Genomic DNA, 27,636 nt, shown 5'->3' on the forward strand with positions numbered 1-27,636 from the left:
AGATGCTACATTCTGCGCTAAGTGTTTTCAATTATGTAATATTTAATCCTCCTAAGAACTCCTAGAAAGTTACTCCTAGGCAAAGATACTGAAGCTTAGAGTTTTACAATTTTGTCCAAGGTAAAATAGCTAATACAAACTTGTAGAGCTGATACTTGAATCCTCTTACTTCAGAGTGCACTGTTGTTCCATTACAACAATTTTCCAAGTGTTGTTGGCAATGCACGGGTAAATAGCATACAACTCTTTGGAGCTTGGAAAGTAAGACATAAATGAATAAATGATAATATGTAAATTTTGTTATTAAAAGCATTCAGTTTAGCCATCTTAGATGTAAACTAAATGTGTGATACTTGAGAAAGCCATTGAACAATACATTTCCACTTTTTATTCATCTATGGTAATAAGGACACCTACAAATAATCCACAGACCTGATTTTAGCTACTTTTTTCAGTTTTTCTCCAGTGAAATTTCTCCATTTAGATATTTTTTTCCATCTGTGTCCATGGTATCCAAATTTCCTCTTTTAATATGGACACCAGTCATATTTGGTGAAGGGCTCACGCTAATGACTTCATTTTAACTAATTATATCTTCAATGACTCTATTCCCAAACAAGGTAACATTTTGAGGTATTAGATGTTAGGACTTTACTCCAAGTATTTGGGAGTGACACAGTTCAACCAACAAAATCTTTTTTTTTTTTTAATTGAGATATAGTTGATATATAATACTGTATTCATTTTATGTATATAACAGTGATTTTATATATATATATAATATATAATCATTTCACTTGATTAACACAATAAGTTTACTTTACATCCATCACTACACATAATCATAATTATATATATATTTTTCCCAATCAGACTTTTAAATAAAAGAAAAATATTCATTGATTTGCTTTTCATACTCTATTATACTCATGCAACCATAGATATTAACTGTTAAAATGTAATAGAGGAAGATTAAACTTGTCTAACTCTTATTGCTTTTCTACTAAGATCTTTTTATCATTCCCTTTACTCAGCTTCTTTTAAGATTCCATGCTTTTGCTCTACTGTTATTTTAGGTTTAATTAAATGAGTATTATATGCAAAAACACTAATAATCCTGGTGTGAAGTAGGTCCCCAACAAATTTAGTTTAATCTGAGTGAGTGAGTAAAAGTGAGTGTTAGTCGCTTAGTTATGTCTGACTCTTTGCAAAACTTTGGATTGTAGCCCACCAGGTTCCTCTGTCCATGGAATTCTCCAGGCAAAAATACTGGAGTGGGTAGCCATTCTCTTCTCCAGAGGATCTTCCTGATCCAGGGATTGAACCTGGGTTGCGAGCAGATTCTTTACCCTCTGAGCTACCAGGGAAGCCAGTAAAATCTGAATCTTGCACTAGATATTTTTCTTCCTTCCTTTGTTCCTTCTTCAGTGCTGCCAGCCTATTGAATTTTTATTTTTATATCATTTTAGAGTTGTTTTCTATTTTTTTAATGCCCAAATAGATTTTTTGTAAACTTCTTGAGAGGAGAAGTCATATCTTCTTTATTCCTTTAATTGTTCCTCAGCACTTGGGAAAACTCTGTGCCCCTGATAGGTATTCACTCAAGGTTTATTGATTTATGAATGAATAATGAACTAACTAGAGTTAACCCTGCAAGGCAAGCAGTTATCTGAGTTTTCTTTCTTTCTCTGATTAAGAGCCAAGTAATGCTTGAAGTGAAGTGGGAGTATAAAGATTAGAAATATTTTATACGAGGAAGTAGAACAGGCCCTGTGAAGGTCCTGTGAAGGTCCTGTGGAGGGTCAGGTGTAAACATACACGTTAGGATTTTGTATGGGTTTCTGATGATTAATAATAATAGCATTTTCAAAGTAGTATGTTTAGAAAGGGAAGGGAAAGTGAAGTCGCTCAGTCGTGTCCGACTCCTAGCGACCCCATGGACTGCAGCCTACCAGGCTCCTCCGTCCACGGGTTTTTCCAGGCAAGAGTACTGGAGTGGGGTGCCATTGCCTTCTCTGGATGTTTAGAAAGTGACCTCCTATTTCTGACCTTAAATAATGAAGAGAAAATTATTTAAGGGTGAGTGGGAACTATACTACAATGTCTGTATTATAAAAGAAGCAGCAGAATTTCCTTGCAGGTTGTATTCTGTTACTTCAGGAAAGAATTTTCTTATCCTTTGTGGCCAGTCAGGCAAGTAAGTTTTTTAAGCTTTCTATCTTTAGAGGTGTTGGTATTTAAAAAGAAGATTGTTTATATAATACACACATGATGTAATTTCACTCCATGGAATTTTTATCTTGTCTTCAACTTTTCTACATGAATAGTTATAGTTCCCTTGTACTGAATCACTGATGTACAGATTTTGACTTACATTAGTTGAAAATATTCTGTCAGAAATTCATTTAATACACCTAACCTACTGATCATGATAACTTAGCCTAGCCTACCTTAACTCTGCTTAGAACACTTATATTAGCCTACAGTAGGGCAAAATCATCTAACACAAAGCTTCTTTTATAATAAAGTGTTGAATATCTTATGTAGTTTATTGAATTCTGTAGTGTGTGGAAGTGAAAAATAGAATGGTTCTTAAGTATATTAGTTGTTTGCTGTCTTGATCATGTGGTTGCCTGGGAGTTTTGGCTATCTACTGCTGCTGCCCAGTATCACAGAGAGAATGGATCATGTATCACTAGTCTGGGAAAAGATGACAATTCAAAATTTGAAGTACAATTTTTATTTAATGTGTATTGCTTTTGAACCACTATAAAGTTGAAAAATCCTGCTTTGAATCATCTTTATAATCTTCCTTGTGCTTAAGGTTCACTAGCAAGGTGGGTAAGATGACAGGCAAAGTATATCTTTAAATTATGCCCCTTAGTGGAAGGCTCCTCTGTCCATGGGTTTCTCCAGGCAAGAATACTGGAGGTTGCCTTTCCCTTCTCCATAGTATCATCCCAATCCAAGGATCAAACCTGGTTCTCCTGCATTGCAGGTGGATTCTTTACCAGCTGAGCCACTAGGGAAACCCTAGAATATTGTTAGAAAGAATTTAGTAGTAAATGGAATTGGAATATTATAATCTAAAAGCTTGAGGAAATCAGCTGCACTCTTATTATAATGAAAGCAAATAGATGGCTATGGGTTGGTGGATAGAGTTTAGCTAATCTTGATTTAAAATCAACAGGATGTTGGTGATTATTGAATGATTCATTGACTGGCTTTTTTTTCTCCCCCTAAACATGTAAAAGGAATCTTAATGAGGAATGACTGGTAGAGATGACTCCAGTATAAAGTTGGTTAAACTAAATCATAGCACTGAGTTTTCAGTGGGTAGTCTGGAAAAGAGTTTATCCCAATAATGGGGATAAATGTGAACTTGTCATAAAATTCACAAAGCTCTCTCTTTAAATTTGTAGTAGGAACTTTTGTGGCATGTTAATTGAGGTGCTTCAGGCAACAGTGGAGCCTTTTGGTTTTATTTGATCTCATACTATTATTGTTATCTAGCTTCCATTAATAAAAGTTACGTTGTGGTTGGGACTAAATGGAGCCTTAAAGGAAAATTGTCTTCTAGGTTTTTGAATTCAGTAAAATGTTGTAATTATTTTGCTAACATCAGGAAGTTTCTGGCTGAGAAACTGAAAGTTATTTAAATATGTTAATTCGATTGTATTAATTGTCTTTAAAGCTAATACATTTAAAGATCTAGTTTAAATTTGAGATGAAGGTAATCTAAGAGGCTTTTAGGTTACTTTGGCTATAGCTCTCCTTCCTACTGAAACCAGGGCTAAACAGATTTACAATAATAATATGAGTACATGGATAGCAATCTGTTGTGTGAGCCAAAATCTGATGGCATACTGTGGCGACTTTGATTATTGAAGGCCCTTACAGTATAATTTTTCATGCCTTTTGATGAAATGCTTTCACATTCAGTGGAAAGCCTAGATCTGCTTGGCATATATGCATACATACACAGATACACACAGATACACACATATATGTCAAACATTGTTTTGTAACTTTTTAAAAGCTTAAAAATATTTTTTAACACCTTCCTTGTCATTATTATTTACCATAGCATTTCTAGATATTGTGTTTGCAACATAAATACCCTACGAAAATGTAAGTGTTATACAGATAGATAAATTTGAGAGATAATTCATACACTCTCGCCTTGTTAGAGCATCTTAAAGCTGCTTAGCCTAGGAAGAATTGCAGTTAAAACACCTATTTAATATGGTTTATCCTCATTTTTTATATAAATTCATTTGCCCACAGAATCCTTTATTTTTTCATCCAGTACCTAATAATATCTCATGGGATTTCTATTCTGCAGAACATACTTTAGAAAATACTCTTCTTCAAAATTATATTAATAGCTGCATAGTATTATGTGAATATACTATAATTTTAATCTATTGATATTATAAAAAATGCTGTGATGACTATCTTTACAAATAATCTTTATGTATTTTCATGATTCTTTTTTCTAAAAAATAGAGTAAAGAAATCAAAAAGCCTATTCCAGTATATTTCTAAGTTCATTTGTATCACTAAAAAGGTTCAGGTGATTCATCTGTTTTGAATATTTTTGTTCTTATTGATGTTTTTGGAATCAAGTTGTATTGACTGCTCTCTAGGCAGTGAAACTCAGGTGGACTTTCAAACCCACTGTCTTTCATTCTGTTTGATTATTTCCCTTTATCTGTTGCAGAGGGGTCAGATGAACTGGATAGCTACATGTATCAGACAGTGGGTCATCATGCCATTGATTTGTATGCAGAAGCGATGGCTCTTCCCCTCTATCGCCGTACCATAAGGGGAAAGAGCATGGATACGGGACCAGTGTACACCAAATGTGAAGGTGATGAAGTTGAAGATCTCTATGACCTTTTGAAACTTGTTAAGGTATGCAGAGCGACTAATTACATTTACTGAGTTTAGTTTGTAATTTAGTAAATTATATTTACTGAATTATTTAGTAATAAATATTTTATAACTCCAAGAAGCCCAACTATTCTTTGAAAAGCTATTTTGTCTTTTCAGTTAGAAAACTGTTACTATGCCTTTATATTAAATATTGTTTAAAAATAGAATTTTTGGTATAGTTTGGCACCGATAATTGATATTTACCCAAGTTTTCCTTAGGATTTTGGAGCTGATGAATTTTCAATCATGTTTTTAGCAAATATTTTTTTGAATGTCTTGTTATATGTAGTTCTAGGCACTGGGGATAGGACAATGAACAGATAGAAAAAGTCTTGTTTTGTTGGAGCTTACTTTTCTGTAGGAGACAGGTCAGTAAGCAAACAAATAAATTATATGCGTGGTGGTGAAAAGTACTGTGAAGAAAGATGAAGCGGAGTCAAGGTGATGAAGAGTGATGGCAGTGAGTGGTCCAGAAAGACCTTGCTGCTTTGGTGAAATTTCAGTAGACCTAACGAAAGAGAGACTGAGCCTTACTTTAAGTTCGTGAAAGAGGTTTATAAATTAAATACTTAAGTTTCTGAATATAAGAGTTTGCAGCAATTGTGCATTCATTCTTAATTTCTCTGCATGGAAAATTGAGGAGAGAAAGTATGGGACTTATCTATCTACCAGGTACTATACGTAGTAAATGTTAATTAATAGATATCCTTTTATATTAAGCAGTCATCTTTTTATTCTTAATATAGTCAACTATTTTAATACAGTTCAGTACTCTTAAATATGAATTTCATCCGGTCAACTACAGGCAATTCATATAAGGTGTAGCTAGTAAAATAGAGAATTTAAACCAAATATTTCCTTGATGTCTTATTTTTTTACAAAGGAAAGAAAATTTCTGTCCCTTCTTGTACCAAGGGACATTGCATTTTATTTTCTCATTCTTTAGAGAAGTTTAGCTTTTCAGATGTTATGAACCCCTGTCATGAAAAAATTTGCTAGTCTCAAATAGCTACTTTAGTGCTGTACTTCAGATTTGATGCTGATCAAAGCCTAATATTAGCTAAGAATTTTGATTTTAAAAATATATGAAACTTCAATTCTTTTAACTTTGAAAATATCTCTTATTTTCTATATCAGTTCAGTTCAGTCTAGTTGCTCAGTGGTGTCTGACTCTTTGTGACCCCAGGGACTGCAACACGCCAGGCTTCCCTGTCCATCACTAACTCCCAAAGCTTGCTCAAACTCATGTCCATTGAGTTGGTGATGCCATCCAACCATCTCATCCTCAGTCATCCCCTTCTCCTCCTGCCTTCAATCTTTCCCAGCATCAGAATCTTTGCCAGTGAGTCCATTCTTTGTATCAGGTGGCCAAAATATTGAAGCTTCAGCTTCAGCATGTCGTTCCAAGGAATATTCAAGACTGATTTCCTTTAGGGTTAACTGGTTTGATCTCCTTGCAGTCCAGGGGACTCTTGAGTCTTCTCCAACACAGAAAATTCTTATTTTTATTTAGCCTTTAAAAAACAAAACTGAAAGGGAAAGAATGGTTCTATAATTTACTATTTAGAAAAAAAAATTGCTGTTTGAATATGGGTAGCATAAAAGGTAAATACTTTTCAAAGGAAATCGCAGGGACCTGATTTCTTCCTTTTAGGAATATACATGCTAATAACAACTATTTTGATTATCATCATGTCTAATTCTTTGTGACCCTATGGACCGTAGCCCACCAGGCTCCTCTGTCTATGCAATTTTCCAGGCAAGAATACTGGAGTGGGTTGCCATTTCCTCTTCCAAGGGATCTTCCCAACTCAGGGAAAAAACCCACGTCTCCTGTGTCTCCTGTGTTGGCAGGTGGATTTCTTACCACTGAACCAACTGGAAAGTCCTGTCAAACAACAGAGAAGGCATAAAAGAAATTTCACCTCTATCCATGTGAACCACTAAGACTTTGACAACATTCACTTTGAGGTGTGAAATATTGAGTGCAAATTCTTCATTCTCAAAATTCTTCCTCAGGGTACAAAGAAACTAGGTATTAAGTTTGTAGCATAAGCCAACATTACAAAATGGTAGGACTCAATACTACAGGTAATTAGGTTGCTTAAAAACCACTGATAACTGATAACTTTGGAGAAACTGTGATAATAACACCCTTCCGAGAAAGGGAAAGATAATAAATTACTAATCAATTTAATTAAAAATGGGCTGATTAGTAGTAATTAAGAAGAAATTTCCCTTTTGATACGTTTTGTCTTTGGAGAAATGGATGCTTTGCCATTATCTTTATAGTAACCGTCAGTTATGACATAAATTAATGTTAATGTTAAATCTTGACAACTTCTGCTTTGGAAGTTCGTACATGATAATTATAACTATAGCTGAAAGAGATGTTATCAGGTTGTCTGGGACTAAATAGTTCCTTCTTTTCCTGTGCAAAAATATTAATTTTACTATAGGATATTTTAAGGACATAAATATCAGAAATATACTGCTTTTATGGAAGAGATTGTATAACCAGGCTTTTATAGTTAAATCCATTTATGAAACACTGGTGCAAAGATTCCAATAGCGGTCTTACATATTCTAATGAATAATTGAGTAATTATGGGAAAAAACGAGTTGAGAAGAGCTATAATTCTTCAAGTTCGTCTTCCCTTGTTCCAAGAAAAAGATGGAATTGCATTTTTTTAATCCTTTGAATATTAATGAAGAATTGAAAGCATTTAGATTCATTTTCATTTTAAACATTTATTTATAACAAGTTGTAGTTTTGTGACTTTAACATGTATGTCAGACTTTTGTTGTTGTTAACTCTTTTTACCCCCAGATATTAGAGCTAATATTTGAATAGGAGATGTTTGTTTTTTTTTACAAAGAATTTAATTGACTAATTGCTTAAAAGAAGTAGGAAAGACTTGGAAGAATTTGCAGAATTAAAGATTTCCTAACTATCAACATTTTATAGAAGTCATGAAAGCTAATAGAAGTGGAATAAGCCTTTATGTCTTATGGATTGTCAGGTGATTATGACAGGTGTGTGTATATATATATATATCTCAAGCTGTTTGCAAAATATCTGGCTTTCATATAGCTAGTCTTTTATTCTTTAAAATTTCTTTAATATTAAAATATCATTTGATTCTCATCTGGGTTAGTTTGGCATATAGATAACTTGTATTATTCTCTAAAAATATAGTAATTTTCAAATTCTGGGGTGTTTTTCTTTTAAGTCACATAAAGCAGTGCAATAGTTTCTGCATGATATGTCTAAATACCATAACTCTATAAAGAATATATTTGAGGATCACTTATTCTTTCTTTCTCAACTGGAGCTGCTTCTTACTGGATCTGATATTGTCCTCTTCCTTGGTTTATTCCCTGATTTCAATGGAATCCATCAATAAGAGATTTCCTTACAGAAGTTACTTTCAAGTCCTTGCAGTTTGCAAATGTTCTTATTCTACCCTCATATTTGATTAGTATGTTCATTAAATTTAATATTTTAGGATGAAGGTCACTTTTCCTCAAATCATTAAAGGCATTGTTCCATGGTCCTCTAGCATTTTGTGATGAGAAGTTTCATGCTAGTGTGATATTTGTTCCTTTTAGCTGACTCGTGTTTCTTCTCTGTTGTCTTTTATGATTGTGTCGTTATGTTTGATGTAATGAAATGTCACAGCAGCACACTGGACGTTGAAAGTGGCTTCCCTGTATCCTTCCTACAGTTTTCTATTGAGGAGCAGCATACCTCTTTCCTTTTATCCTAATCCAGGTGAAAGCCAGTCACAGCATGGCATCCTGGCCCTAGCCATTAGGTCAGGGTTGGTTTTATTAATCTGCATTGTACCACATAGGATGAAACGTATGATGATGGACAGTTGGCAAAAGATAAGGTCTTTCTCCTGCACGGAGCAATATGTGGATATGAGACCTAAAACTGCTACTGCTTTCTTTTTTTGATAGAGAAAGAGGAGAACCTGCTGTCTAATCTGACACACAAAAAGTGGCAGAGGCAATAGAATTGCAGTGTGAGGATGGCTCTGCAAAATGCCCTTCCATTATTTGATATCTGACTCCCTTTGATCTTCTTTATTCTCTTTTGTTGGTACTGTAATTGATCATACTTTAGACCTCCCACTTTGAATTTTCATGTCTCTTGTCTCTTCTCACATATCTTCCACCTCTATTTTTTGTTGTACATTCTGTGAGGTTTCTCTTTTAAACACCCTACTTTCTTGTTGAAATTTTCTTTTTATTTTAGCAATCAGGAACTTTACTTGTTTATTGATTGTTCCTTTTTAATAACAACCTCTTTTTCCTTCTATAGATGTATTAATAACATCCTTATATCCATCTTAAAATACAGATTAGAGTCTTTAAACATTTCATTCTCTGAAATATTCGTGTGTCCTTTGGGGTCTGTTTTCTCATGTTTTCTTCTCTTTCATGTTGAAGGCTTTTCTCAAATGTCTTGGTTACTTGTTCATATCTAAGAATAAGGCAATAGGAAAGCTGAACAGATGCTATTTTTTGAGATTACAGTTTTTCCAGCTTCACACTTCATCCTTGTTATACCTGGAGCTCAGGATAGTGTGGCCTTGTTTAGCTCCTTTCTTGGCTTTCTTCTCTCCTATACAAACTGTGGGTTACAACTTCCTCTGTTGATTTATCAGTCATTGTTCCTTCTTCTGCTGGTTTCTGACTCAAGAATCTAATTGAAATCCCTACTCCGTTGATGTCTCCCCACCGGTTTTCTTTGTTTTTTTAGAGCTTATAACTTTGTTTTCATTTTAATGGAATCTCTTGATCCAGAAATCTGTGTTAATTTCATTCTAATGAAATTCATTTAATATTCTTCCCTAAGTTTCAATCTTCCTCTTCTAATCTTTAATACTTTTCTTGTTTCATGTTCTTTTTTGCATTATGGATTTTATATTGGTATTAATTATGTTAAATATGATTTTAAATTACTTAGTGGATAGTTTTAATTTAAATGCAACAATAAATGCATAATTTTCTTTTTTCAATAGAATATTTACTGTTGATAGAAAGACGTGAATAACTGATTTTTTTAAATGAATTTTAATTTAATATTTTTAAAAAACATTGATTACTACTTTACTCTTTTTTTTTTTTTATTAAATTTTAAAATCTTTAATTCTTACATGTGTTCCCAAACATGAAACCCCCTTTATATTGGTTAAAATTCTTTTGATTACAAGAAGCAGAAAGTCTTGTTCAAGCTGATTTAAATAAAAAGAGAATTTACTGATAATGACCTGAAGATAAGTTAGCTTTAAGTAGATTAGAAACAAGATAGATACAAACTATGTAATCAGAACACAAACACACACAGACACACCCATTTTTAATCTCTTGCCTTTACTTTCTGTTGATTCTATTCTCGATTTGGACCCCTGTAGTCAGAAGATGGCTTGTAATTACATCCTTTCTAGCTCATATGTGTGTGTGTGTGTGTGTGTGTGTGTGTGTGCGTGCACGCATGTGCCCACACACTCAGTCATGTACAGCTCTGGGGATCTTCCCAACCCAGGGTTTGAACCTTCATCTCTTGTGTCTCCTGCATTGGCAGATGGGTTCTTTACCACTGTGCTACCTGGGAAGTCCATACTTAGTAGGAAAAGTGGTAATCTCAAATAGCTGGAAGAAAAATACAATTATGGTTCATTGTCATTCAGTGGCTTGACTTGTATCATCCATGAACCTGTTGTTGGGAGAAGATGATTTTGTTTGATGTGACAGGTCTAGGTCCTGTACCAGTCCTGGAGCAAGAGACTGAGTCATGATTACTGAAACCACATTTACTGTGGTTCTAGGGGAAGAAGTAAAATGGACTGGAATGGGTGAATTTAACTCAGATGACCATTACATCTACTACTGCTGGCAGGAATCCCTCAGAAGAAATGGAGTAGCCATCATGGTCAACAAAAGAGTTCTAAATGCAGTACTTAGATGCAATCTCAAAAACGACAGAATGATGTCTGTTCATCTCCAAGGCAAACCATTCAATATCACAGTTATCCAAGTCTATGCCCCAACCAGTAACGCTGAGGAAGCTGAAGTTGAACAGTCTTATGAAGACCTACAAGATCTTTCAGAACTAACACCCAAAAAAGATGTCCTTTTCATTATAGGGAACTGGAATGCAAAAGTAGGAAGTCAAGAAACACCTGGAGTAACAGGCAAATTTGGCCTTGGAATGCGGAATGAAGCAGGGCAAAGACTAAAGAGTTTTGCCAAGAAAATGCACTGGTCATAGCAAACACCCTCTTCCAACAACACAAGAGAAGACTCTACACACGGACATCACCAGATGGTCAACACTGAAATCAGATTGATTATATTCTTTGCAGCCAAAGATGGAGAAGCTCTATACAGTCAACAAAAACAAGACCAGGAGCTGACTGTGGCTCAGATCATGAACTCCTTATTGCCAAATTCAGACTTAAATTGAAGAAAGTAGGGAAAACCGCTAGACCATTCAGGTATGACCTAAATCAAATCCCTTATGATTATACAGTGGAAGTGAGAAATAGATTTAAGGGTCTAGATCTGATAGATACAGTGCCTGATGAACTATGGAATGAAGTTTGTGACATTGGACAGGAGACAGGGATCAAGACCATCCCCATGGAAAAGAAATGCAAAAAAGCAAAATGGCTTTCTGGGGAGGCCTTACAAATAGCTGTGAAAAGAAGACAGGCGAAAAGCAAAGGAGAAAAGCGAAGATATAAACATCTGAATGCAGAGTTCCAAAGAATAGCAAGAAGAGATAAGAAAGCCTTCTTCAGCAATCAATGCAAAGAAATGGAGGAAAACAACAGAAAGGGAAAGACTAGAGATCTCTTCAAGAAAATTAGAGATATCAAGGGAACATTTCATGCAAAGATGGGCTCGATAAAGTACAGAAATGGTATGGATCTAACAGAAGCAGAAGATATTAAGAAGAGGTGGCAAGAATACATGGAAGAACTATACAAAAAAGATCTTCATGACCCTATAATCATGATGATGTGATCACTAATCTAGAGCCAGACATCTTGGAATGTGAAGTCAAGTGGGCCTCAGAAAGCATCACTATGAACAAAGCTAGTGGAGGTGATGGAATTCCAGTTGAGCTATTTCAAATCCTGAAAGATGATGCTGTGAAAGTACTGCACTCAATATGCCAGCAAGTTTGGAAAACTCAGCAGTGGCCACAGGACTGGAAACGGTCAGTTTTCGTTCCAATTCCAAAGAAAGGCAATGCAAAAGAATGCTCAAACTACCACACAATTGCACTCATCTCACACGCTAGTAAAGTAATGCTCAAAATTCTCCAAGCCAGACTTCAGCAATACGTGAACCGTGAATTTCCTGATGTTCAAGCTGGTTTTAGAAAAGGCAGAGGAACCAGAGATCAAATTGCCAACATCCGCTGGATCATGGAAAAAGCAAGAGAGTTCCAGAAAAACATCTATTTCTGCTTTATTGACTATGCCAAAGCCTTTGACTATGTGGATCACAATAAACTGTGGAAAATTCTGAGAGAGATGAATACCAGACCACCTAACCTGCCTCTTGAGAAATCAGTATGCAGGTCAGGAGGCAACAGTTAGAACTGGACATTGTGCAGCAGACTGGTTCCAACTAGGAAAAGGAGTACATCCAGGCTGTATATTGTCACCCTGCTTATTTAACTTCTTTTTTTTTTTTTTTTAATTTTTATTTTAAAATCTTTAATTCTTTCATGTGTTCCCAAACATGAACCCCCCTCCCACCTCCCTCCCCATAACATCTCTCTGGGTCATCCCCATGCACCAACCCCAAGCATGCTGTATCCTGCATCAGACATAGACTGGTGATTCAATTCTTACATGATAGTATACATGATAGAATGCCATTCTCCAAAATCATCCCACCCTCTCCCTCTCCCTCTGAGTCCAAAAGTCCGTTATACACAGCTGTGTCTTTTTTCCTGTCTTGCATACAGGGTCATCATTGCCATCTTTCTAAATTCCATATATATGTGTTAGTATACTGTATTGGTGTTTTTCTTTCTGGCTTACTTCACTCTGTATAATCGGCTCCAGTTTCATCCATCTCATCAGAACTGATTCAAATGAATTCTTTTTAACGGCTGAGTAATACTCCATTGTGTATATGTACCACAGCTTTCTTATCCATTCATCTGCTGATGGACATCTAGGTTGTTTCCATGTCCTGGCTATTATAAACAGTGCTGCGATGAACATTCTATGCAGAGTACATCATGAGAAACGCTGGACTGGAAGAAACACAAGCTGGAATCAAGATTGCTGGGAGAAATATCAATAACCTCAGATATGCAGATGACACCACCCTTATGGCAGAAAGTGAAGAGGAGCTAAAAAGCCTGTTGATGAAAGTGAAAGAGGAGAGTGAAAAAGCTGGCTTAAAGCTCAACATTCAGAAAATGAAGATCATGGTATCCGGTCCCATCACTTCATTGGAAATAGATGGGGAAACAGTAGAAACAGCGTCAGACTTTATTTTTGGGGGCTCCAAAATCACTGCAGATGGTGACTGCAGCCATGAAATTAAAAGACGCTTACTCCTTGGAAGAAAAGTTATGACCAACCTAGATAGTATATTCAAAAGCAGAGACATTACTTTGCCGACTAAGGTCTGTCTAGTCAAGGCTATGGTTTTTCCAGTAGTCATGTATGGATGTGAGAGTTGGACTGTGAAGAAGGCTGAGCACCAAAGAACTGATGCGTTTGAACTGTGGTGTTGGAGAAGACTCTTGAGAGTCCCTTGAACTGCAAGGAGATCCAACCAGTCCATTCTGAAGGAGATCAACCCTGGGATTTCTTTAGAAGGAATGATGCTAAAGCTGAAGCTCCAGTACTTTGGCCACCTCATGGAAAAGACTCATTGGAAAACACTCTGATGCTGGGAGGGATTGGGGGCAGGAGAAGGGGATGACCGAGGATGAGATGGCTGGATGGCATCATGGACTCGATGGACGTGAGTCTGTGTGAACTCCGGGAGTTGGTGATGGACAGGGAGGCCTGGCGTTCTGTGATTCATGGGGTCGCAAATAGTCGGACACGACTGAGCGGCTGAACTGAACTAGGGGAAGAACAGGACCCAGTGTTGGAAGGATAGATATCCAAATATAAAGGAGGCTGTTGCTGATAGGAGGCTAAACTGTGGTAGGGGGTTCAAGAATAACAAAATTCCTGAAAGTAAATAGGTTCCAATTGCTCACAAGCTTGAGAGCCATTCTTGATGGTTCTTCTTTCAGTATTTTCTTCCCTTTCTCCCCACCCCTTCTTTTTTTTGGCTTCCTCCCTCCCTCTTTCTGTTCCTTCTTAGCTTGTTTAAAAAAAAAAAAGTTGATAATTAGAGCCACAACAGTGAGCTTATACTCTAGGACCTGTATATTTAGTTGCTCATGAAAGTGAAGTCGCTCAGTCATATCTGACTCTTTGCGACTCGTGGATTCTCCAGGCAAGAATACTGGAGTGGGTTGCCATTTCCTTCTCCATAGGCATGATAAACTCAACAAGTTCAATGTTTCCTCATTATCTTTTTATGCAAATTTGCTCCCTTTTCTATATTTCCCTCTTAGTTAGAAGCATTGTTATTTATCCCATTACTTGAGTGTAACCTGGGGCTTCACTACCAGACTTCCACTTTCTCAGTTCCCTCCCATCTCAACCACAATCCTTAGATCTTTAGGACCTTTTGATATTACTTCTGTTACCTCTGAAGTTGACCGTTTGACTTCATTTTGACCATAACTAGGTTTTTTGTCTAGACTGTACAAGTCTTCTAACTGGTCCACTTGCCTTCAGTATTGCCTTGTGTACCTGCCAACCTTTGTACCACATTATTATCAGCCGATCTGTAAAAATGGGCTTCCCAATTTGTGCAGAGGTAAAGAATCTGCCTGCCAATGCAGGAGATCTAAGAGTTGTGGGTTCAATCCCTGGGGTGGAAGGAACCCCTTGGAGGAGGAGCCTGATAAGCCCTAGTCTACAGGGTTTCAAAGAGTTGGACATGACTCAGTGACTGAGCATGCATGCATGATCTGCGTTAAGTCCTTAAATACTTATGTTTAAGATAAAGTCCAAACAAATTAGCCAGGCAAAAAATACTCTTTAGGAAAAGGCCTTTGCAGTCCCACCTGTTGTCTGATCCTGCTATTCTCACACAAGCTTCTGGGTCAAGTTATATTGAACAAATTAGGTTTCCAGGAGCTGCTTTTTTGTATCTGAGATTTTTGCCTGTGCTTTTCTTTGCCTTTATCTCTTTGTTCTCCTGAACTCCTTCTTGCTTCATATCCTTCTGTGAAATAGGCTCTGATTTACATTCCTATATCTTGGCAGCTTGTCTATAACTCCACTGTACTTCTCAGTACATTACTCGGATTGTTTATATGATTGTCTCTTGCTATACTGTGAGACCCTCAAAGACAATCTCAGTGCTGTACACTTTTATATCTCTGGTGTCCAGCTTTGTTCCTGGCATATTCAGTTCAGTTGCTCAGTCATGTCCTACTCTGTGCGACCCCATGAATTGCAGTACACAAGGCCTCCCTGTCCATCACCAACTCCCAGAGTCTACTCAAACTCATGTCCATCAAGTTGGTGATGCCATCCAGCCATCTCATCCTCTGTTGTCCCCTTCTCCTTCTGCCCCCAATCCCTCCCAGCATCAGGGTCTTTTCTAATGAATCAACTCTTCACATGAGGTGGCCAAAGTACTGGAGTTTCCACTTTAGCATCAGTCCTTCCAATGAACACCCAGGACCAACTTCCTTTAGAATGGACTGGTTGGATCTCCTTGTACTCCAAAGGACTCTCAAGAGTCTTCTCCAACACTACAGTTCAAAAGCATCAGTCCTTCAGCGCTCAGCTTTCTTCACAGTCCAACTCTCACATCCATACATGACCACTGGAAAAACCATAGCCTTGACTAGACGGACCTTAGTCGGCAAAGTAATGTCTCTGCTTTTGAATATGCTATCTAGGTTGCTCATAACTTTCCTTCCAAGGAGTGTCTTTTAATTTCATGGCTCCAGTCACCGTCTACAGTGATTTTAGAGTCCCTAAAAATAAAGTCTGACACTGTTTCCACTGTTTCCCCATCTATTTCCCATGAAGTGATGGGACCAGATGCCATGATCTTCGTTTTCTGAATGTTGAGCTTTAGGCCAACTTTTTCACTCTCCTATTTCACTTTCATCAAGAGGCTTTTTAGTTCCTCTTCACTTTCTGCCATAAGGGTGGTGTCATCTGCATATCTGAGGTTATTGATATTTCTCCCAGCAATCTTGAGTCCAGCTTGTGCTTCATCCAGCCCAGCGTTTCTCATGATGTACTCTGCATATAAGTTAAATAAGCAGGGTGACAATATACAGCCTTGACATACTCCTTTTCCTATTTGGAACCAGTCTGTTGTTCCATGTCCAGTTCTAACTGTTGCTTCCTGATCTGCATATAGGTTTCTCAAGAGGCAGGTCAGGTGGTCTGGTAATCCCATCTCTTTCAGAATTTTCCACGATTTATTGTGATCCACATAGTCAAAGGCTTTGGCATAGTCAATAAAGCAGAAATAGATGTTTTTCTGGAACTCTCTTGCTTTTTCCATGATCCAGCGGATGTTGGCAGTTTGATCTCTGGTTCCTCTGCCTCTTCTAAAACCAGCCTGAACATCTGGAATTCACAGTTCACGTATTGCTGAAGCCCGGCTTGGGGAATGTTGAGCATTACTTTAGATGTCTTTTAAAGGATTGTTGAACAAATTAGTCTGAAGTGTAACAGATTATTCTTTATATAATAATTTATCTAATGCAAGGGAAGTCACAACATTGTTTAAAAATATGATGTAAAACCATTGGCAATTTTATTTTTGTTTTTCATTTAGAAGCTTAAATAGAATGGACATGATAGTGAAACTTTTCAAAACATTATATCTTATTGATATGACAGTGTCACCAAGTTTACCAGGAATAATTTCCAGCTGCAGAATATTTCATGAAAATGCTAAGCAGATACTTTTCCAGATTGATACATGTATCTTAGAAAACCTCCTTATTATGGTGGAAAATTGCTTTGTGAATCTCTTTTCACTTTGGATCTCAGGGGAAAAAAACCCTAGATCATTGGATGGCTTAAGGCAAATCCAAAGAGTTTTGAGTGGGAAGAACATAGAAGAGGCCTTAAGATTGCAGGGAGGACCCATAGTGCTAATTAAACAGGCACATAGCACTGTACACATTGCTCCTGGATCTTAAGTATTGTACAGCTTGCCTCAAGCCCTGTCAGTTCCCAAGATATGGACATTAAGCCTAGTCCCTTGGCATAAGAAATGCTTTGCTAGTATTGATTCTGGACTCCAAACAGGAAGATTTCAAATAGCACAGACCAGTGTCATTTTGACTTCCAGGTGTGTCTGTATTGAGGCTGTGCCATCTCTGGCCCTTTTGATCTTAAAGTCAAGCATGCATGAAAAAGTACCTGATGGATGATCTGTCTGGAAATAAAATGTTAGATTATATTTGTCAGTTATTACAGTGTATAAACTTATCACAGATCTACAGTCTTCATCTATAGATTTCCCTTAAAGCCTGAAAAACGTGACCTCCTCATCCTAGCAAAGCTGTCATTCTGTCTCCTCACCCTTGAACTTAGTATCAGTGATTGTATGTGTACATTACACATGCACTTACATATTCTTTATCTTTTGGCTGATTCATTGCCTCTGTAAATTCACCAATTGACTTACTTTTATGTCCTTGTTTTCCTCTCTTCTACGAACCATAGATTTCTTTTCTATCTTATCATCTACTCTATATATTTTAAAGTGTATTGGGTATGTTTGACTTGTCTCTCAAATTTCTTTCTTTTATGCTTTTCAAACTCTGATGTTTGTGTCCTATTGACTTTTTTTTTTTTACTATTTTCCTGACTATGCTACTGTTTATTTTTTAAGAAATCCTTTGTTAATGTCTACTTCTGGAGTTGTCTAAGATGCTAGTTGTATGCTTCTGTTCCACAGCCCATTATTTCATTTCTATACCTGTAGTTTACCACATCTTTGTTAATTTCTCTATTAAATAACCAAGAACACATTACAAAGATTTATAAGTGTAGATTACTGTATTCCTTTATTGTTGTCTTTACATTTTTTTGTAACATAAGACTCTGTTGGTGGTCTCACAACAAAATGATAGGTTGTGAATTGAACTTTTTATGTTGGTTTTCCCTTTTAAATAGGGAACATCTTCATTCAGCAATTTGTAGTGCCTAAACTGTAAAGTGGGGCTTCCCAGGTGTGCTAGCGGTAAAGAATCTATCAACCAATGCAGGAGATGCAAGAGACGTGGGTTTGATCCCTGGGTAAGGAAGATTCCCTGGAGTAGAAAATGGCACCCCACTTCAGTGCTCTTGCCTGGAAAATCCCACAGGCAGAGGAGCCTGGCAGGCTATAGACCATGGGACTGCAGAGAGCCAGACGCAGCTGAACAAGTGAGCACACACACATGCTACTACAAACCTCAAATTAATCATAAAATCAATGATAATGTCAATAAATATTTAGAAGGTTTTTTAATTGATAGGAAATGATTTAATAGGGTCTTGTTTTATGACATGTGAGAATCAAAATATGTGTCAATTGACCTTGACTTTTCCTGTTAACTTTAACCTATACTGATACTATTAATATTTAGAGACGTTTCTAACGTCTTTCATTTTGTCATTGTTGTTCAGTTACTAAGTCATGGCCGACTCTGCAACGCCATGGGCTGCAGCACGCCAGGTTCCCCCCATCCTTCACTATCTCCCAGAGCTTAAATTCAAGTCCATTGAGCCAGTGAGACTATCTAACCATCTCATCCTTTGCCACCCCCTTCTCCTTTTACCTTCACTCTTCAAGTCTTTAATTTTGTAAACATTAATTGAGTGCTTATAATGTACCACTATTGTAAAGTAAAGAGATGTACAAGATCCTGATAATACACAGAAACAAAAAACTAGTATAATGTAGAGTTGCCATTAGAGTGTGCCTTTAATGAGCTGTGGGGATTCAGAAAAGAAAAAAGTCTCCTGTGTTGGGAAGTCACTAGAGGCTTTCCAGGGGAAGTTACGTTTGATATTCTTAAAGAAAATGAAATCGCACAGTCGTGTCCGACTCTTTGCGACTCCATCCAGGCAAGAGAACTGGAGTGGGTTGCCATTTCCTTCTCCAGGAGATCTTCCCAACCCAGGGATCGAACCCAGGTCTCCTGTACTGCAGGCAGACGCTTTACCCTCTGAGCCACTAGGAAGCCTGTGGCTAGGATATCCACTAGGATATCCTTAGAGGTTGTTTCAATTTTGACAAAGGCAAGCATGGAATATGCCTAAGAGAATGTTGCAAATTAAGAGCTTAGTTTAGCCACAGTCATGGAAGCAGGAAATCATAAGATATATTACGGAAATAGTAGTTCAGTTTGGCTAAAACTCAATTTTAAGGAGTAGTGGGAATAAGTCTGGAAAGGTAGATTAAAGCTACCAAGAAGAGTGACTTACATTTTAGACCAAGTTCAGGCAGTGAAGAGACCCAAGGCGATATTTTCCAAACTGAATTTAGCAGTCACATTTTTTCCTTTAAGTGAAAGAACCTACAATAAGATAGAAAATATAAAAATCCATTGTACATGGTAAGGTTATTTATTATTTTGTGAAACGTGTGTGTGTATACACATGTGTGATGTGCATGCTAAGCTGTTAACATTTTATATATATATATATATATATATATATATATATGTTTCTTCCTGTTAAAAAGTTGTTGCAATTAAACAAATTTGAAAGCCACCACCTTGAAGGATTTTGCAGAAGAAATGATGTAGAAATATATGGCTGAAGGAAGCTTCAAGGGCATTAGTTTGAACCACTAATAATGTTAAGAAGTGGGATGTTGTTGTTCAGTTGCTTAGCCATGTCTGACTGTTTGAGACCCTGTGGACTGGAGATAAGGGTTCAAACTGAAAACTCAGATACTTGGTTAGCTGAAAGGTTCTGAGCACATGAGCTGGGGGAATACAAGTGAGAGAGTTGAAGAGGGGACACTGAAGAGGTGGGTGGATAAGGCTTGATGGTAGTATTGAAATAAAAGGGAACAAGGAGTCTATGTAAGGTGCCTTAGTAACTGACAGTTACATGGCTAATCTACTCAGCTTTCCCTGGGCAGTGTTGATGATCAAAGTGAATTATGGTAGCTGTCTATTACAAATACTGTGATCCTCAATTTGCAGCACCCTAACTTTGTCATCTCTTTAATCTGTATAGGATGGTATAGAAGATACTTCATATCCATCTGGGTTAATTTAATCAAGATTACCTCTTAATAAATGTTAGTCTTGTTGGTCCTTTTACATTTTCTTCATAGAGTTGTATGTAGTACACAGCAACTGAAATATTCTATCCTATTTCATGACTTTAAATAAATAATACAGTACCTACAGAGGAGTGCAATGTACAGTACTAATGCTTTTGACATAATAGTAATGTATGTAGGTGGGATTCAAATTACCATGGTCTTTCTCCAGTCTTTCACACTCCATAATGTCTCCTGGAAACTCCTGCCAGGTTAGTTTTTCTAGAGCATAGATCCAGGCACATTTTTCTCTTCATCAGAAATCTTTTCCGCTGACCCCCAGGTTCTCTGCAGTATTACTTCATCTTCTCTTTCACATTTTCCCAGTATTCCCCCACACAGAACCTATGTTTCACCTGCACTAGACTTGTCAGGACTCTTTCTTCCCCACATAGTCCTTGTCTTTCCTGCCTAGTGCTATGTATTATTCAGAAATAATTTTTCTTCTCCAATTCATTCTTTCACACGGCAGCTCCTTGATTCCTTCCTTGAAATGCCCCGCTTGAGTATACTATCTTCTTCTCTGAGACTTTCATGCAACATTGTACTTCTCTTATAGTACTTAATCTATCTTAATATCCAGAACTACTGGCTTTGTTTTGTTGTGTGTTTTGTTTCTGTAGTGGGTTTTTGTTCAAAAGTTATAATTACTTCAAGGGGCAAGGATTGTATTTTGTTCTTTTTTATTTTTTATGAAACCCTACACACTCCTTGGACTGTACAGGCATTATGTTCATCTACTCTCTGGAGTTCACTTTTTCTATCTGTAAACTTGTATATAGCTTCATTCTATCCTTTTTATTTGTTTTGAGAATAAATGAGAAAATATATGAGAGCCTCTTTAGGTTTCTAGAATAAAAGATGTTGTATAATTTAGTTTTTTTAAAACCTGCCAATTTTATGTCAGTCTCAGATTTTCTTTCGTCTTTACTCCCTAGCTTCCCAAATACTCTAGTAAAACTAAATAAAATCAATTTTTTTTTTATTGCATACAAATTTCCATTAGTATATTAAGTAGTGGCTTCAAGTTGCCATTGAGATGAGTGTAATTCCTCTTGACTTTATTAGTATGTTAATGCAGAGAAGAAAAAGAGAGGTAATCATTCAAATTGTGAAAGAGGTTTTAATGGGGGCAAATTTATATTATATATTGGATTGAATTTATTCTTCTACATTTGTTGCCTATAATTTTTGGCCCTCCAGAGTTTTTTTTAAGACTCTTTTAGTCCAGTAGTACAATGTTCCAAAGGATGTGTAGAGTTAATGTTTCCTATCCAGTTTCTTATATAGGTAAACAGAGGCATGCATTGTTTCAAAAGAAGATAAAGAAGCAACCCAAAGATCTTATTGCTAGATGCTTTTTTTTTCCATTAAAATTTGTTTTGGCATGTTCTTTTAGGGTTTAACTCTATGCTTATTTTTAAAATTGAGTCAGTGTATTTTCTATTAACTCATTTGTAAAAAGCCTCAAGCAAAAACTTTAATTGAAAGTTACATTAATGAAATTTAGAGAATTTTCAACTTTTGAGACAGTATATAAAGAATTAAGGGATTTTAAAAATGGCTCTAAAACAAGGCAGAGGCATTAAAATAGAACTGTTACGCGTACTCCTGTTTATAAGAGCAGTTATCTTTTACTGCCAGCAGAATTATCCCACCGTTGCTCATAGAATCTACAGTGCTGAACCATGTGATCATTTTGTGTACTTGCACAGAGTAGGTGCTCAATGAGCAGTTGTTTAATTAGACTTACTTTAGCTAATATTGATCCTTATATTTCTATACAAATCAGAAGTTGTTCTGTGTGCAAAATTCTTTGCTACCTATTATAAGATTGGTTCCAGGGCAATTGAAATGGTCAGTGGTCTGTTATAAAACAAGTTCCCTTGTGAATTCCTTTCTGTGTAGTAATTTTGCAAGGTTACCAGAGAGGAGGAGGAGTCATTGTCACTTGGTACATACCCCATGGCCTTCCCTTTTGAGCCTTTCACAATTTCACTCCTTTAATAATGTTTATTTGTCTCACAGTCATTTTTGTGACTTCCTTAAACCTCACACAAGTTTTACTGATTTTTACTGATCGTATAGTTTGGACTTGATCACAGGAAGCTAATAAGAGTCAGTCTAGTGGAGTTCAGTGCAGGGTAATGTGATATTTTAAGACAGGCTTTCTTAACCTAGAGGGGAGAAGTGTTTTTGAACCCTGAAATTTTTGTGAAGTTCTTTTGTGAATATAAATTTTTATAATGAGAGGTCTAAATTTTTATTATACTCCCCAAATGATCTTTTTTTAAAGTTTGAGTATTACTGTTTAAACCGTCAATTTCAGAAAGCCTTGTAGCCTAGGCTACTTGGCTACTTGTAGCCATTATTATTCAAGTTAGGAATCTATTGTCCCCTAAGCCTATAATATGCTATGTGCTATGAAGTCAGAAGGGGCTTCTATGGCTTCCAAAAAGCAAAGAGGAAAGTAGCATGGAGTTAGTGCACCTGAAAGCAGATGTGAATGTCCAGCATCTCTCAAGAAAGATATTAAGATCTCAAAGATAATAAGATCTCAAAGATAATCTGAATTTAATTCAGATGACTATTATATCTACCACTGTGGGCAAGAATCCCTTAGAAGAAATGGAGTAGCCCTAGTAGTCAACAAAAGAGTCCGAAATGCAGTATTTGGGTGCAGTCTTAAAAATGACATAATGATCTCTGTTCATTTCCAAGGCAAACCATTCAGTATCATAGTAATCCAAGTCTATGCCCCAAACACTAATGCTGAAAAAGCTGAAGTTGAATGGTTCTATGAAAACCTAAAAGACCTTCTGGAACTAACATCAAAAAGATGTTCTTTTCATCATAGGGGACTGGATTGCAAGAGTAAGAAGTCAAGAGATACCTGGAGTGACAGACAAGTTTGGCCTTGGAGTACAAAACAAAGCAGGGCAAAAGCTAGCAGAGTTTTGCCAAGAGAATGCACTGATCATAGCAAACACCCTCTTCCAACGACACAAGAGAAGACTGTACACATGGACATCACCAGATGGTCCGAAATGAGATTGCTTATATTCTTTGCAGCCAAAGATGGAGAAGATCTATACAGTCAGCAAAAAATAAGACCGGGAGCGGACTGTGGCTCAGATCATGAACTCCTTATTACCAAATTCAGACTTAAATTGAAGAAAATAGGGAAAACAACTAGACCATTCAGGTATGACCTAAATCAAATCCCTTAGGATTATAATGTGCAAGTGAGAAATAGATTCAAGGGATTAGATCTCATAGACAGAGTGCCTGAAGAACTATGGACAGAGATATATGACATTGTACAGGAGGCAGTGATCAAGACCATTCTCAAGAAAAGCAAATGCAAAAAGGCAAAATGGTTGTCTGAGGAGGCCTTATAAATAGCTGAGAAAAGAAGAGACACAAAAGGCAAAGGAAAAAGGAAAGAGGTACCCATCTGAATGCAGAGTTCCAAAGAATAGCAAGGAGAGATAAGAAAGCCTTCCTCAGTGATTAGTGCAAAGAAATAGAGGAAAACAATAGAATGGGAAAGGCTAGAGACTTCTTCAAGAAAGTTAGAGATACCAAAGCACCATTTCATGCAAAGATGGATATAATAAAGGACAGAAACAGTATGGACCTAACAAAAGCAGAAGAGATTAAGAAAAGGTAGCAGAAGAACTATACCAAAAAGATCTTCATGACCCAGATAACCACGATGGTGTGATCACTCACCTAGAACCAGACATCCTGGAATGTGAAGTCCAGTGGGCCTTAGGAAGTATTACGAACAAAGCTAGTGGAGGTGATAGAATTCAACTGAGCTATTTCAGATGCTAAAAGATGATGCTGTGAAAATGCCACACTCAATAAGCCAGCAAATTTGGAAAACTCAACAGTGGCCACAGGACTGAAAAAGGTCAGTTTTCATTCCAATCCCAAAGAAAGGCAATGCCAAAGACTGTTCAAACTATCGCAAAATTGCACTCATCTTACACACTAGCAAAATATTGCTCAAAATTCTCCAAGTAAGGCTTCAACAGTACATGAATCAAGAACTTCCAGATATTGAAGCTGGATTTAGAAAAGCCAGAGGAACCAGAGATCAAATTGCCAACATCCGTTGGATCATCAAAAAAGCGAGAGAATTCCAGAAAAAACATCTACTTCTGCTTTATTGACTATACCAAAGCCTTTGACTGTGTAGATCACAGAAAACTGTGGAAAATTCTTTAAGAGATGGAAATACCAGACCACCTTACTTGCCGCCTGAGAAATCTGTGTGCAGGTCAAGAAGCAACAGTAAGAACTGGACATGGAACAACAGACAGGTTCCAAATTGGGAAAGGAGTATGTCAAGGCCATATATTTAACTTATATATCCACCCTGCTTATATTTCACCACCCTGCTTATATTTCACCACCTGCCTATTTAACTTCTATGCACAGTACATCCTGTGAAATGCCAGGCTGGATGAAACACAAGCTGGAATCAAGATTGCCGGGAAAAATATCAAATACCTCAGATATGCAGATGACACCACCCTTATGGCAGAAAGTGAAGAGGAACTGAAGAGCTCTTGATTATCCTGAAAGAGGAGAATGAAAAGCTTAAAACTCATTATTCAAAAAACTAAAATATTGGCATCCTGTCCCATCACTTCATGGCAAATAACTGGGGAAACAATGGAAACAGTGAGAGACTTTATTTTCTCAGGCTCCAAAAATCACTGCATATGGTGACTACAGCTATGAAATTTAAAGACACTTGCTCCTTGGAAGAAAAGCTATGATAAACTTAGACAGCATGTTAAAAAGCAGAGGCATTACTTCGCCAACAAAGGTCCGTCTAGTCAAGGCTGTGGTTTTTCCAGTAGTTACATATGGATGCGAGAGTTGGACAGTAAAGAAAGCTGAGTGCCGAAGATTTCATGCTTTTGAACTGTGGCGTTGGAGAAGACTCTTGAGAGTCCCTTGGACAGCAAGGTGATCCAACCAGTTAACTCTAAAGGAAATCAGTCCTGAATATTCATTGAATGGACTAATCTTAGTTGAAGCTCCAGTACTTTGGCCACCTGGTGGGAAGAACTGACTCATTTGAAAAGACCCTCATGCTGGGAAAGACTGAAGGCAGGAGAAGAGGGGGATGACTGATAATGAGATGGTTGGATGGCAACACTGACTTAATGGACATGAGTTTGAGGAAGCTCTGGGAGTTGGTGATGGACAGGGAAGTGTGGTGTGCTGCATTCTATAGGGTCAGAGAGTCATACATGAGTGAATGACTGAACTGAACTGAAAGATAATAGAGTGAAAAACGCCATCTTATTATTTCATGTAAGAAAGGAAGATGACCAGAGAAGGACCAATAGACTTGGGTCCTGTGTGTTTTCAGGATGGTTCTTAATAGGCCTTTGGATTTTCCGTTGAAGGAGAAAAGGACAAGGATACAAATGCAGTGTTCCTGATTTCCTCAAGTACAAGTTTCTTCTTCTGAATTTCTGTTTTGGGTTTTCATTACATTATGCTTTGTTTGCACCCTTATTTGCTAATATATTATATCTTCTTTGCTAGTATATAACCTCTTGAAGGCATGACTCTGTGTTTTTCCATTTTGGATACTCTGTAATGCTCATCATGGTGCCCTGTCCATAAGAAATACACAGAATTTTTCATTATATATTTTCCCTGGGGATGCCATTGAAGATTTTTCCCATATTACATATGCAACTTTATAACAATCCAAGGGTGAAATTTCTTTCCTGATTTAGTCTTTATATCAGTTTGCCTTACTCCAACTATTAGTTTTTATTGTATGAACACTAAATCATGCAACTCATTTTAGTTTCCTCTCTGTATTGATTATTAGTGCTGAACCATGTTTATTTTTTTCAGTTATTTTTGTAATTATAATTGCTATTGTTCATGGAGGACTACCTGCCAGGCCCTGCCCTAATCTCTACACATTATATTTTATTTTTACCTCAGCCCTGTTTATTATCCCTGCTTTGCAGATAAGTCATTGAAATACAGGACAAATAACTTATCCAAGGTTATATAGCTAGAAAGTAGAACATGCACTTTTAATCTCTGTGTTCTGTTGTCTCCCAGCAATACATATGTGTTAACTCATGCAGATATTACCATATAACAGTACATATATAATACATATATAGACCAATAAGGCATGTATGAATGAACAGTGAGACAGAGTGACAGATGTGATTTGACTAAGGAGAGGAAATTTTTAAATCATGGATTAAAATGCTATATCTGTGATCTCATCTCATTTCAAAGCTTTCAGAATAGCTTTAGATTATTGCTACTCAAGTTTGGTCTAGGGGCTGGTGCTAGTCCAAGAAGTGTTTTCCATTGGTTTAAGGTCAGCTATTTATAGAAATTGGAAATAAGTATTTAGAAACTTTTATAGTTATTTGAGAGTAATTTTACATTTCTTGACCCTAATAATGATAATTTGGCCTTGTAGCTTTTAAAATTTTTTTAGTAATTCATTTTAATTGTATTTTGCAAAAGTTGTGGTCTTTGGAGGTTTGCATTTTTTTTTTTTCTTACAGTTATCTTTAACACAGTTGGAGAAGCACTGATCTTGTTGTTCAGTTGCTCAGTCATTTCTGACTCTTTGCAACCCCATGGACTGCAGCATGCCAGGCTTCGCTTCCTTGTCCTTCACTATCTTCTGGAGCTTGCTCAGACTCATGTCCACTGAGTCGATGATGCCATCCAACAATCTCACCCCCTGTCGCCCCCTTCTCTTCCTGTCTTCAATCTTTCCCAGCATCAGGGTCTTTTCCAATGTGTTGTCTCTTCTCATCACGTGGCCAAAGTATTGGCCAAAGTATTCAGTTTTAGCATCAGTCCTTTCGTGAGTATTCAAGATTGATTTCCTTTAGGATGGAGTGGTTGGATCTCCTTGCAGTTCAAGGGACTCTCAAGACTCTCTAGCACAACAGTTCAAAAGCATCAAGTTTTTAGGCTATTTGTCTGAAGAAGACAAAACATGATCTAGAGCTTGAAATTACATTCTAATCTAAGCTTGACTGCAGGTGAATTAGGAATTGGTATATTTGGCTGCTTGGTCAGTTTCTTGATCCTGTGAGAAAAGGCCTTAAATGGAATGGATTTTTTAGGGAAGGAGGACTTTTTTTTCCCCTTATACTTAGTATTATTCTCAAGAATGACACATTTTAATTTAGTCCTTGATACAAGATAGTAGCATGAGGGACATGTCTATAATTTATAGTTATAGCTTCCTTCTTTGAC

General features: G+C 36.8%; 1 protein-coding gene across 1 annotated transcript in view; it reads left to right on the plus strand.

Moving 5' to 3' along the window:
• The window catches only part of DPH6 (diphthamine biosynthesis 6), a 193,973-nt gene that overhangs the window by 3,807 nt on the left and 162,530 nt on the right, over positions 1-27,636 (plus strand). The window contains exon 3 of the mRNA XM_068965283.1: positions 4,724-4,917. Within this exon, the coding sequence (XP_068821384.1) occupies positions 4,724-4,917 (194 nt within the window). The remainder of the gene's footprint in view (positions 1-4,723; positions 4,918-27,636) is intronic.

This window comes from Capricornis sumatraensis, chromosome 2 (assembly GCF_032405125.1).
Source record: "Capricornis sumatraensis isolate serow.1 chromosome 2, serow.2, whole genome shotgun sequence".
Classification (NCBI taxonomy): domain Eukaryota; kingdom Metazoa; phylum Chordata; class Mammalia; order Artiodactyla; family Bovidae; genus Capricornis; species Capricornis sumatraensis.